Raw genomic sequence first — 13,419 nt, 5'->3', positions numbered from 1 at the left:
CGCAAACTTAATGAACGTTTCGGGGAGCATCGCAGATCTATCCTGAATCACCATCAACTACTCAACCCTACTCCTGTCTCGCTACATTTCAACCAACCTGGCCACTCAATCAACGACGTCCAACTAATCCCGCTTGAACTTATACGCAGCAAACGTGACTCAGTTAGAAAGGCTCGTGAAGCTCATTTAATCAACAAAGCTAAAACATTGCACCCTCTTGGTATAAATAGACGTGACGAAACACGCCAATGACATGTCTCACACTTGTAACTTAGTCCTAAACAACCAATCATTGTCACGCATTTTATATTTTAAATCTTCTTTGTAACGATCCTTTTATGTTTCTCACTTTTCTTTTTCGTTCAGCCCCCGAGGAAGGTTTGTATTGCAAACCGAAATATCGGGCAAAAAAATTTGTTTTTTTAAAAAACAAATATATTTCAGTTATTCTAGCTTGTGTTGTTTGTTCTCTCAAGCTCGTCACCTCCGCCGTTGGGATCAGTCTGCCGTTAATATTTTGTATTTAAGGTAATTTGACTCCATGTGGGATTTATTACGAGCAAAACGTCTTGTAACTACAACATTGCACCAGTCTGGTAACTTCTTCCCAATGCCATCAGTTGCTAAGTTACCTTGTCAATCTGTTTATTTCTGCCAACTTCTGCCACATCCCGCCAGGCCTCAATGATAAGCTCTCTCAAATACGGTTGTGTGACCTCGTCAATGATGCCGTTGATTAAATCATCATCCTTGTATTGCTGTACAGCCTCGGACACCTACGATTCAAAACAGAGCTCGTAAAACAGAGTTTAAGGCTGCGTTCGATTGACACTATTCCGGAAAAAAGGTCAATCAAACACAGCCTAGTTTTAAACGGAATACATGAAGTGATCAGGGACGCAGCGCGCATGGTATTGTGGGCCTGGAGCGTATCTGAGCCCACGCTGTCTTTAACAAATCAACAGCAGTTTTCTATGGTCTATACTCTTATAGACCATAAAATGACGTCATAAAATGTTCAAAACACGAGCCGCAGGCGTTATCAAGTTATCGAGCGTTTTGAGACCTGAAAAATTTACATTTACATTTACATGTTATTAGGTCGGTAAAATCCTGATCAGATATCACACCAACCGGTACTGGTACTGGTTGTTTGAAATGGGTGAGAAACCTTACCCCGGAAGCATAACCTAGTTTAGTCTCAAAAGGTTTCAGGCTTTCGAGAGGCACCTTGACGAAAATGTTGAAAAACTACCTTCCCGTCACCCTCCGAAAGAACTCGGATTTCGTGTCATAAACTAGTCTTGCCTTCATAAAATCTGACATGTTAGAATGGCGGGATACGCGAAAACATTCCTTAATGTTATGGACTGCGAGCAGGCTCTTTCTTATCCTAAGTTCTGTCACGCTCGCGCGATTTCTAGCGAACGGCGATAATTTTACCGTCGCTGAGGGCGACAAGTAGGACTGCTCGTAGACTATTTGTTACAGCAGAAATCATAAACTTTATGAGTTCCTTCCGTAGGAGGGATGCGACAAAAGCAAGGAAGAGGAACAAAAAACAGAACAGACAAGGTAACTCCGTTCAATTGGTGCCAAGTCGGGATCGGGAAAAGGATCCAGACTCGATGTTGCGGGATGGCGCGAAAAGGGACAGCGGGAAGTCTGGGAATTAGTGAGTTAAGGCACCATGTGCGCATGAGCGCGCGTGCAAGAAATGCCCCCGGCAAGGAGGGTAGAATAGGATGTAAATAGGCTGACAGTGGAAAGAGGCGTTCGACAAGCCTTTTTTTAGACCCAGAAACTCTGACAGCTTCTTAAGGGTGGGATACTGGACGAAAATATCATCGGAACAAACAACATTTTGGAGCCGGAATGCGCGCAAATATTGAAACCTTTGTCGAGAAGCACATCAGCCGAACATATGAAGTTAACTCACACCATGAAAAGGGAATTGAATGTAGATTCGGAATAGCGGTATGAAGGGATATTAAACCAAATTTGAAAACCCAAACTGCCGGTTTTAATGTAAGAATTGACCAAAAATTTACATATATTTATATCTAAGTTGACAAAATGACATTCCTTCAACAAATCTGTCAGTTTTGATGTAAAGATTGACCAAAAATTTACATATATTTCTATCCGTTGACAAAATGGCATCGCAAACGATTCAACGCACCCATTCATAAAATGTTACCGATTCGAGCCTAACAATGGAGGAGATGCACAGCAGGAATAACAAGCTTGTAGATAAATCCTTAAAGCCAATGTGGCGGAATGGCGGGATGACGTAAGAAGGAACTGCGGAAATTCTGGGAAATAGTGAGTTTGTCATATAAATGAACGCATCATATACGCATGACCGCGCGCGCATGAAATGCCTCAGGCAGCCGGGGAGGGTAGAATCGACTAAAATTTACATACACCTCATGCTACGGTATTGATTAAACCTTCCGGTTTATTAAATATAACGGACTATGCCAGCTAAAATCATGAATTTTATAAGAAGACCGGACACAAATGAATACTGAACGACAACATTGCAGCTTTTAGCGTGTATGGCAATGGACTGTAAGCGCTATAGTTTTTCAATCAATGAATCAATCAACCAATCAGTAATTTATGTTAACACGTTACGTCTAAGAGTTTAAAAACTCGTTCAAAATTCGAACGTGCATAAATAAAATGTATGATATCATACATTCAGATCACTCGATATAAAAAGTTACAAAAGTTAACTTATGTAAACTATAAAACTATAAAAAACGTTCTAAAAATTTACAACCACAAATTTACCTTAAAAATCATTTACATCGCTTGCAACACGTACGTGCGAAGGCAAACTGTTCTATAGCTTAGACAACAAATAAGTGAGGGAATTCTTGTTAACTAAAAGATTAAAACAAGGAAGTTTTAACGTTGAGCCTTCACCTCTTAACCCATATGAGGTTTGCTAAGGTTCCGTTGCAATAACTACACTATATTAACAAAATACTGAAGCGTGACCTTTTGTGACTAAAAACACACCATTGTAAAAGTTTTGCGTGACATTGATATTTTTATTCAAATATATTTCACGAAAAATAACTTGTAAGCCCAGCTAAAGCCTTACATCTATGAGTCATCAAAATAATTCCTACTCAGTCCTTCACTGACTTGCTAAGAATTAAACAACAATCCTTTAACTGCACCGTCAAATGGCTTTTCAGCTAAGCAGCATCGCTGTTTTTACCGCGCTGTTGTACTTTTCAACCTGTGGATCCCAACCAACAAAGCCCTCCAAACATGGCGAGATCTACCGCGCTAAAAGTGAGATCGACTCGCTGATTTTCAAGTTGACTCTGGATTTGAACACCTTCAACGAAAAGAAAAATCTTGCCGCAACAATGCAGAAAGACGCCAACAAATTGGCTCGAATCGCTGAAGAAGAAATCGCCTTGTTGAAACCAGTTCAGCGCCTTCTGGAAAAACTTGCAAAAGGAAACACTTCGCATGGATATCCGAGCTGTATGGCGGAACGGAGAGGGAAAATACAAGTACGAATTGAGGCGACTGGATCCTCTCTGCCTAAACACTACACTATAGCTTTACCAGGTATGAAATTTTGGGATGTTCTTTTCAGCGGCATCCTCGTTCGATTAAAAAAAAATCACAGTGAGCAGTCAAACATGGAAACTGCAGAAAACCAGAGAAAACAACATCTATAAAAGAAAATGTATGCTTTGCAATATAACCAACACAAAACCTTTCGAAAAACAGAAGTCGTCCTTCGCAAAAAATGACTTGTTACACACATAACCCAAAAACTCTTCGCGCATAGTTCTGTTTAGGATTGGCAAACAACACCATGTTTATCAAAGTAAATCATGTTACGAATCTGTAGACGGCTTTCCCGGAAACGGTTTTTATTTTCACAAACATTTCATAACAAAATCTCCGTCGTTGAGCAGTTCTGTCTTGTGTTATTGTTTAGCATATTGTACAAGGTGATTCCAAGTTTTGTGTCTGTGGATGAAATCGGAAAGCTACTGAGCAGTACCTTCCTAGGGCATTTTCCTTATGCTGCACAGGACAGTTTTAGCCGTTTGACTCTTCTGATGTGTCACAATTCAAATGCTAGCGCTTGAGCAGTACTTTGCTGCAATTTTTTTACCTTAAATTTGATAAATATTGTTGTTTCAGATATTTGTGACACTGACATGCATTTTATTTTCCTCAGTTAATCACCGAGAACTGATAGATCGAACTGATAGGTGTATGGCGGAAAGGAGAGGGAAAATACAAGTACGAATTGGATCCTCTCTGCCTAAACACTACACTATAGCTGTGCCAGGTATGAAATTTTGAGATGTTTTGTAGCAGTATTATGTAAGGAAATATTCTTTACATTTTTGGCGGCTAAACATGGAATCAGCTGATGATCTGTTAAAAAAAACTGCAATGAACGACATCTAAAAAGGCGACGGTACTTTCTTTGGTACTGCTTACTTGCTGTACAACATAATTCTAACTTTTGACTCTGTGGATAAAATACTTGTCTTTGGTGCTGTTTATTATGCTGTACAAGGTGGTTCTACCTTTTGAGTCTGCGTATGAAATCCTAAAGTGTGACCATTCAAATGAAAGCAACTGAGCAGTACTTTTCTGTAGTCCTGTTTATCATGCTGTACAAGGTGGTTCTGCCTTTTGGGTTTTCGTACGAAATCCTAAAGAGTGACCATTCAAATGAAAGCAAGCGGAGCAGTATTTTCTTGTGGTGCTGTTTTTTTATGCTGTACAATGCGGTTCTACTTTTGAGTCTGTGGATGAAATCATAAAGTGTGACCATTCAAATTAAAGCTACTGAGTACTACTTTCCTGCGGGTATGTTTTTTAGATAGAATATTTTTATTAGATCACATTTAGGATATCTCTAACAAAAAAAAAGGTCCCAAAATTATTTAAAAGTAAGCATAAAAGCGTTATTATAAAAACTAAGATACATACACCAAAATAATAAATGTTGTACAATGTGATTCTTTTGACCCTGTGCATGAAAGCTTCAAGTGTGACCATTAAAATACTAGCTGTGGGCTAGGCTTCTTTTTCTCGTTTCCTTTTGGTTCACCAGCTTCCTGGCCATCCTCTCCTGAGAATTTCTTAACGCAGTTGAGGTGTCACAAGTCCCTGTGACATTTTTGAGATATTTGTTACACTGATTGACATGAATTTTATTTTTCTCAGTTAATCACCGAGAAATGATAGATCGTGGATTAACACGTGACAATGGTAACGACTTGCATGTCTATTACCATGACAACGGACAGCGCCCCGTTCAAGTTGACCGCGTCATTAGCGGTCTGGGAACAAAGTCTGCCACTGTCCAGTTCAGACTGCAGGCTCCTATCTCAGCCAACACTGTTGATGATTCCTCTTATTCCTTAGTGTTTGGTGCTGCGGTCAGCGGCAGTGCCATGGATAATCCTGACAAAGTGTTCGCCTTCTATGACGATTTCTCGAGTTCAACATTGAAAAAAGAATGGGTGAAAAACTGGGGAAAATGGAGCGTGCAAAACGGACGATTGTTGGGGAATACGATGCAGAGTAAAGATCTGGGTAGAGATAACGTTGAGATCGGATTGTATCTTCAGTCAGGTTTTCAGTGGAAAGACGTTGATTCAGAGCTTGACTTGATGGAAACTGGCAAAAGAGTAAGCTCGCCTGGACCATTTATACGCGTCAGCAATGTGAATCCCAGCAAAACCACGGGATGGTTGTTTTAATACTATCCAGCTACTGGCAAATCTGTCGGCATGAGACCACACGCTAATAATAAAGATGGAGGTTGGCCGTACAAAGGGCAATTACCAACGCCCTTCAAATTAAACACATGGTTTCATTTCAGGTATCGAGTGGTGGGCGATAGATTCTGGCAGTGGGCCAATGGGAAAGTTGTACAGGATAATGCAAAGGTGAGCAAGGAATGGAAAATAACTGCAGGCACCCTAGGGCTGGGATGTCACAAGTCTAATCAAAACTGCAAAACATTTTATGACAACATCAAGGTAACACTTCTCGTTGCCACTCCTCCAAACATCACCGTGGGAAAGATTAAACATTTCATTCCTACCCAAAGTTCTCTCCTGGGCGAAAAGAAGCTTCCTGCTGACTCGAGTAAGCAGATCCATGATGCAAGTCTAGCTAACAACAAACCATGCGCCAAGAATGGCGTTTATTGGATCAAGACAGACCTCCAAGGAAGCTCAGCAGTGCAGACTTACTGCGACATGAAAAATGGTGGCTAGACTCTCGTGGGCAAAATCAGTGGAGGAGTGGGCAACATTTACAAGACATGGCTGGTGTCTAACCACAACACTGCAGCGCTGAAGACTCCAAAGATCACAAAACACAAACAGTTTGCCTGCATTGACGCACGCAGTTTTGCAGTAGAGGAGGCGTCCATGGTTCTGCTTTGCAGCGGTGAGAGAGTGGATGGTTTGGGGAGCAAGTGGGTGATGTGGCAGTTGCCTGGTGACCGAGAAAAAGCCTCGTTTTGGAAACATTCTGTTGGATCATCAGCTGTGAAGGCGGCTGTACAGACACCTGTTATGGTGTATACTTGGAATGGAAACAAAAAGGTCAGACGATTTCACTTGATTTCCCAGCGTATTTTAGCTGAAAACTGCAAATCTTTATGTTAAAATGTTTCAAACTGTTGACGTGTATTTCCTCGTGGTTTTGGGAGGTATTTCCCTTGAAGAATGATACAGTTTCCACATCGCGCAAAATTCTGAGTCAGACGGTAAATAAAGCTTTTTGCTTTGGAACCTTTGGATACCGAAGTGCTTATTTCGAAACAAAAACAAACCATCAAAACAAACCAAAAAACTTATAAACAAAACAGGTTTTTTTTTTTAAACATTGCGCATTTCAAGTTCACTTTTACTTTTAAAACTCGGTCTTCATGCGTATCAATCAGCGACAAATAAGAAACAAATGTGGCTGGCATTGAGACTATATCTTCAATTGTGAAGCATATATTGTGGATAACAGATTTCAATAAGTATAAAATACTGGCGCGTAGATATTATTTTGCGTAAAAAACAATGATTGAGTTGAAACGTGTTGAAACCAAAGAAATGCTGAACCAAACACTTATAACCTCAATGGAGAAAGATTTCTTTGACACATTTTTCTCGTCTTTTTAAAACAGATTTGTTACCAGAACAAGTTCGGGATACTACCTTATGTTACAGACGGTGGATCATATCCTTATGCGTCATACAACACAGGTGGCAACACCGCCGCAAATGACAACTGTATGGCTGTGGGGGTCATGCGTAAAGGCTCCACTGCGCATGGCTGGTCACAGAATGCCAATGGTTACGACAGTCCAAGCAGCGATTCTGATTGGCCAAACAAGTCATTCAATCACCAGTCCCCCCATTTGACGGTCTGGCTCAAATAACATTTTTCTTTTTGCTTCGCTTAGCTTTGCGGGTTTATAGTAAGTTGGTGAAGGTGTTAATTCCTTTAGAAAAGAAACGGACATTTTAGTTCATTAGGTTTTGTTGTAAAAGTAAGAGAACGTTTGCAACAGACGTTTTTCACTTAATTCAGACAATTGATCAAGGGTGACAAATTATTTTTAGAAAAGCCATTTCTTAAGCAAAGGTCAAGAACATTATTGTACGGTGTAGAGATATCGATAAAAGCTGATTTTTGTGAGTGATCTTTTGGTAAAGAAAGAAAGAATCACGATGTCAGGAAACAAAGTAGATACTAAACAAAGATTTTCTGCGATAAATGAAAATTTTGTTGAAGGATTTGTTTAAGGTGCTGTTGAAGTAAATTTAGTTTCACTTCTGCGCAAGCTGTGCCATGCTGTATGAAAAACAACAAAAAATCAATAAAATGGTGTTGGGCAAAAGTTGTGCAGAGTCTTACTTTAGAAGATGAAAAATACTATAATATGCTTTGCTATTAACTGTCCCACAATTCCTCCCTGGCAGAGGTTTCTCTCACGCTTCCGATAATCATGAACAGAACCACACGCCAACACTCCACGCGCGCTGAAGGAGTTCCCGCGAGGCAGGCGACTTTCGCGCGCGTTCGTGAATCCATGTCATCCCTGATGGACGAGAGGAACAGCTAATATGTTTTCTATTGTTCCTCCGAAGTTTAATAATATAACTTGAGGTCCCCTTTTATATAAAATTCGCTTCGCTTGTTTGTTTATGTTCACGTTTGTATTTTTAACGGAAATAGCATTTCTGAATTCTCTCGCTAAATTTGAGGAGATAAGAATAAGAAGAATCCGTAGAAATTCAAACCACTCAGTAAATAACCAAGCTTTTCACTTGAATTCTGATTTTAATTTGCACCGGGAAACGGGAAGCGAAAAGTAATTCAATAATGCCGGAAGTAAGTTGAAGGGATGCGGGATTTTTAACGCTGGATATGGTATAAAAATATTTGGTTAAATTAAGCTAGGAATCTAAGGCTCGGGAGCGGGAGGCTGATCAGGACGAAAATTAAAGACGAATGTTGTTTGTAGAACGTACAACCGCCTTCACTCGCCAAGGAGAAGAACAGAGGCCTGTAAAATAGGGTGACAGTGGAAAGCGGCGTTCGAGAAACCTTGTATTAGACCCAGAAACTCTGACAGCTTATTAAGGGAGGGAAACTGGGCGAAGATATCATCCGAATAAACAACATTTTGTATCCGGAATGCGCGCAAATATTGAAATATTTGTTGAGAAGCACATTACCCGACCATATGAACTTAACTCACACCATGCAAAAGGAATGGAATGTAGATTCGGAATGGCGGTATGAAGGGATGTTAACCCGTGGTAAGCGAGATTCGAAAATTCATTTTGGTTACTTCAACAAATCAGACGGCAATTAAATTCAAGTTGATGTACCAATCGGGCAAAATTTACATATATGTGTATCTATCTGTTGACAAAATCACAGCAGCGATTCAACGCATCCCTTCATAAAATGTTAAGATCTTGATTTCCTAAAATCGTGAAAACCATAGGCTGTTTCTCAGACCAAACTGAAGCTGACAACAGAAGACTGACCCAGATTAGCGCAACTTTTAACAAACATAGCGATAACTAGTTAGCAATGAAGGTTCCGAAGAATTCAATTAATGAGATAGCGTGACCTTTACTAACAATGAACACAACGAGTGTGACAGTCTTTTACGTAACGCTTTCTATTTTTATCGTAATGCATATCACGAAAAATAACTTGTAAGCCCAACTTCCGCTGATTTCAAACACTATGAGTCATACACAGAAAATAATGACTCAGTCCTTGTAGACTTTCTGGGTATTCTCAACAATCTCAATCATTTCTGACTTCTGACTGGGTCGTCAAATGGCTTTTCAGCTAAGCATCATCGCTGTTTTTACCGCGCTGTTGTACTTTTCAACCTGTGGATCCCAACCAACAAAGCCCTCCAAACATGGCGAGATCTACCGCGCTAAAAGTGAGATCGACTCGCTGATTTTCAAGTTGACTCTGGATTTGAACACTTTCAACGAAAAGAAAAATCTTGCCGCAACAATGCAGAAAGACGCCAACAAATTGGCTCGAATTGCCAAAGAAGAAATCGCCTTGTTGAAACCAGTACAGCGCCTTCTCGAAAAACTTGCCAAAGGAAACACTTCGCATGGATATCCGAGCTGTATGGCCGGACAAGGAGGGAAAATACAAGTACGAATTGAGGCGACAGGATCCTCTCTGCCTAAACTCTACACTATAGCTGTACCAGGTATAAAATTTTGGGATGTTTTTTAGCAGTATTATGTAAGGAAATATTCTTTAATCAGCTGAAAATCTGTTACAAAAAAATTGCAAGGAACAACGTCTAAAAAGGCGACGGTACTTTCTTTGGTACTGCTTACCTGCTGTACAACGTGGTTCTAACTTTTGACACTATGGATAAAAAATACTTGTCTGTGGTGCTGTTTATTATGCTGTACAAGGTGGTTTTGACTTTTGAGTCTGTGGATGAAATCCTGAAGTATTAGCTCTTAGCTACGCTTCTTTTTCTCGTTTCCTTTTGTTTCTCCAGCTTCCTAACCATCCTCTCCTGAGAATTTCTTAAAGCAGCTGAAGTGTCATAAGTCCCTGTGACATTTGTTACACTGATTGACACGAATTATGTTTTCCTCAGTTAATCACCGAGAACTGATAGATCGTGGATTAACACGTGACAATGGTGACGACTTCCAAGTCTATTACCATGACAACGGACAGCGCCCCGTTCAAGTTGACCGCGTCATTAGCGGCCTGGGAACAACGTCTTTCATTGTCCAGTTCAGACTGCAGGCTCCTATCTCAGCCAACACTGTTGATGATTCCTCTTATTCCTTCGTGTTTGGTGCTGCGGTCAGCGGCAGTGCCATGGATAATCCTGACAAAGTGTTCGCCTTCTATGACGATTTCTCGAGCTCAACATTAAAAAAAGAATGGGTGAAAAACTGGGGAAAATGGAGCGTACAAAACGGACGATTGCTGGGGAATACGATGAAGAGCAAAGATCTGAGCAAAGATGCCGTTGAGGTTGGACTATATATTCGCTCAGGTTTTCAGTGGAAAGATGTCGAAGTAGAGCTTGACTTGATGGAGACTGGCAAAACAGGAAGCTCGACCGGACCATTTCTACGCGTCAGCAATGTGAATCCCGGCAAAACCACGGGATGGCGGTTTGAGTACTACCCACCTCACGCGAAAACTGTCTGCATGAGACCACAAGCTAACAACAGAGATGGCAATTGGAAATACAAAGGAAAGCTACCCACAGCCTTTACATTAAACAAGTGGTTTCACTTCAAGTATCGAGTGCTGGGAGCCAGATTCTGGCAGTGGGCGAACGGCAAACTTGTACACGACAATGTACAAGTGGGCAAGGAGTGGAAAATAGCTGCAGGCACTCTAGGGCTGGGATGTCACAGGTCCCCGCACAACTGCAAAACACTTTATGACAACATCAAGGTAACATTCCTGGTTGCCACTGCCCCAAAGATCACCCTGGGAAGGATTCAACATTTCATTCCTACTCAAAGTTCTCTCCTGGGTGAAAAGAAGCTTCCTGCTGACTCGTGTAAGCAGATCCATGATGCAAGTCTCGCCAACAACAAACCACGCGCCAAGAATGGCGTTTATTGGATCAAGACAGACCTCCAAGGAAGCTCAGCAGTGCAAACTTACTGCGACATGAAAAATGGCGGCTGGACACTCGTGGGCAAAATCAGCGGAAGAGTGGGCAACATTTACAACACATGGCTGGTGTCTAACCACAACACTGCAGCGCTGAAGACTCCAAAGATCACAAAACGCAAACATTTTGCCTGCATTGACGCGCGCAGTTTGGCAGTAGAGGAGGCGTCCATTGTTCTGCTGTCCAGCGGTGAGAGAGTGGATGGTTTGGGAAGCAAGTGGGTGATGTGGCAGTTGCCTGGTGACCGAGAAAAAGCCTCGTTTTGGAAACGTTCTGTTGGATATTCAGCTGTGAAGGCGGCTGTACAGACACCTGTTATGGTGTATGCTTGGAATGGAAACAAAAAGGTCAGACGATTTCACTTGATTTTCCAGCGTATTTTAGCTCAAAACTGCTAATCTTTATGTTAAAATGTTTCAAACTATTTACATGTATTTTTCCCTTGAATGATGATGCAGTTTCCATATCGCGCAGAATTCTGAGTCAGACGGAAAATAAAGCAATTTTTTGGAACCTTTGGATACCGAGGCGGTTATTTCGAAACAAAAACAAGCCAACAAAATAAAAACCGAAAAAATAACAAACAAAACAGGTTTTTTTTTAAACATTGTGCATTTCAGGTTCACTTTTACTTTTTAACACTCAGTCTTTATGCGTATCACTCAGCTACAAATAAAAAAAATATGGTTGGATTGAGACTATATCTAAAATTGTGAAGCATATCTCGTGGATAACAGAAACCAATAAGTATAAAATACTGGCGCGTAGATATTATTTTGTGTGAAAAACAATGATTGGGTTGTAACGTGTCGAAATCAAAGAAATGCTGAACCAAACACTTATAACCTCAACGGAGAAAGATTTCCTTGACACTTGTCTCTCGTCTTTTTAAAACAGATTTGTTACCAGAACAAGTTCGGGATACTACCTTATGTTACGGACGGGGGATCATATCCTTATGCCTCATACAACACAGCTGGTAACACCGGCGCAAACGACAACTGTATGGCTGTGGGGGTCATGCATAAAGGCTCCACTGCGCATGGCTGGTCACAGAATGCCAATGGTTACGACAGTCCAAGCAGCGATTCTGATTGGCCAAACAGGTCAGTCAATCACCAGTCCCCCCATTTGACGGTCTGGCTCAAGTAGCATTTTTCTTTTTTGCTTCGCTTTGCTTTGCGGGTTTATAGTAAGTTGGTGAAGGTGTTAATTCCTTTAGAAAAGAAACGGACATTTTAGTTCATTAGGTTTTGTTGTAAAAGTAAGAGAACGTTTGCAACAGACGTTTTTCACTTAAACAATTGATCAAGGGTGACAAATTATTTTTAGAAAAGCCATTTCTTAAGCATACATACATACATACATACATAATCTTTATTTAAACACGATGATAATTAAAGCTGTTAGCTTGTGGGGTCGTGTGTTTACTTCTAAACTAACCTAATCTACTTTACATTAGAATATGTCAGGTATGATAATAGTTAATAGTAGACAAAATTCTGTTGTTTATATCGTGTGGTTGATGCAGATGTGCAGTTAAACTTAAAATCTTTAAAAAAGTTCTCAGCGCTGACCCGCTTTCTGAGGTAGTTAAAGTTCGGGGACGCCGCTGCCTCCTTGTCGTTGTAATTAACAAAATTCCATAAGGATGAGCCTCTATATGAGAGAGAATCTTTCATATATCTTGATTCGCACCTTGGTACGAGGAGACAGTTCTGCTCTCGAGTGAAATAAGTGTTAACGCGGTTTTGACAAATAGTCTCAGACAGCGTATCAGGTAAAGATTCACTATGAGCCTTATAAAAAAGTCTGAGAACGTCTAGCTTATAGTAAAGAAAAAAGGTGGGCCACTGAACACGCCTAAGGACTTCATCAGAAGCCATATCCTTTGGTAAATTGTAGATTATACGTGCTGCTCTACAGTGTAGTCTCTCTATTGAATTAAGAAGGTCGGACTTACAACACGAGCCCCACAAAACTAAACCGTACTTAACAGCTGGAACGATCACTTTAAAATAAAAGTCTTTTAAAATGCCTCTAGGTAAAAAACGAGATCGTTTAAGCAAATCAAGTTTTTTAGCGAAGGTTCTCTTTATCTCAAGCACGTTGGCTACCCAGGTGAGTTTCTGGTCCACTGTCAGTCCTAATAATCTCGTCTTCGTAACCAAACTTAACACTGAATTTCCTAAGTACAC

General features: G+C 40.6%; 4 protein-coding genes across 13 annotated transcripts in view; 2 read left to right on the top strand and 2 right to left on the bottom strand.

Annotated features, from left to right (window-relative positions):
* The window catches only part of LOC146469103 (uncharacterized), a 202,370-nt gene that overhangs the window by 5,445 nt on the left and 183,506 nt on the right, over nucleotides 1-13,419 (bottom strand). The window lies entirely within an intron of this gene.
* Nucleotides 1-13,419, bottom strand: part of LOC146469124 (uncharacterized) — a 65,428-nt gene that overhangs the window by 5,445 nt on the left and 46,564 nt on the right. For all 8 annotated transcript variants that reach the window (XR_014867302.1, XR_014867304.1, XR_014867305.1 and 5 more), the window contains exon 8: nucleotides 633-776. Coding sequence is in view for 2 of the 8 variants with exons in the window: in XM_085123772.1 (XP_084979898.1) it covers nucleotides 633-776 (144 nt within the window). In the remaining 6 variants the exon portion in view is untranslated. The remainder of the gene's footprint in view (nucleotides 1-632; nucleotides 777-13,419) is intronic.
* The window catches only part of LOC146469125 (uncharacterized), a 41,168-nt gene continuing 32,843 nt past the window's right edge, over nucleotides 5,095-13,419 (top strand). For all 3 annotated transcript variants that reach the window (XR_014867294.1, XR_014867295.1, XM_085123768.1), the window contains exon 1: nucleotides 5,095-5,637. Coding sequence is in view for 1 of the 3 variants with exons in the window: in XM_085123768.1 (XP_084979894.1) it covers nucleotides 5,241-5,637 (397 nt within the window). In the remaining 2 variants the exon portion in view is untranslated. The remainder of the gene's footprint in view (nucleotides 5,638-13,419) is intronic.
* LOC146469117 (uncharacterized) overlaps nucleotides 9,670-13,419 on the top strand; it is a 102,058-nt gene continuing 98,308 nt past the window's right edge. Inside the window, exons 1-3 of the mRNA XM_085123781.1 lie at nucleotides 9,670-9,769; nucleotides 10,175-11,568; nucleotides 12,119-12,427. Coding sequence (XP_084979907.1) covers nucleotides 9,685-9,769; nucleotides 10,175-11,568; nucleotides 12,119-12,373 — 1,734 coding nt within the window. The 5' untranslated portion in view covers nucleotides 9,670-9,684 and the 3' untranslated portion in view covers nucleotides 12,374-12,427. The remainder of the gene's footprint in view (nucleotides 9,770-10,174; nucleotides 11,569-12,118; nucleotides 12,428-13,419) is intronic.

The sequence above is a fragment of the Pavona decussata genome, unplaced genomic scaffold (assembly GCF_977016875.1).
Source record: "Pavona decussata unplaced genomic scaffold, jaPavDecu1.1 SCAFFOLD_127, whole genome shotgun sequence".
NCBI classification, from domain to species: domain Eukaryota; kingdom Metazoa; phylum Cnidaria; class Anthozoa; order Scleractinia; family Agariciidae; genus Pavona; species Pavona decussata.
The sequence above is the reverse complement of the archived record's forward strand: the minus strand, read 5'-3'. Positions and strand labels throughout refer to the sequence as shown.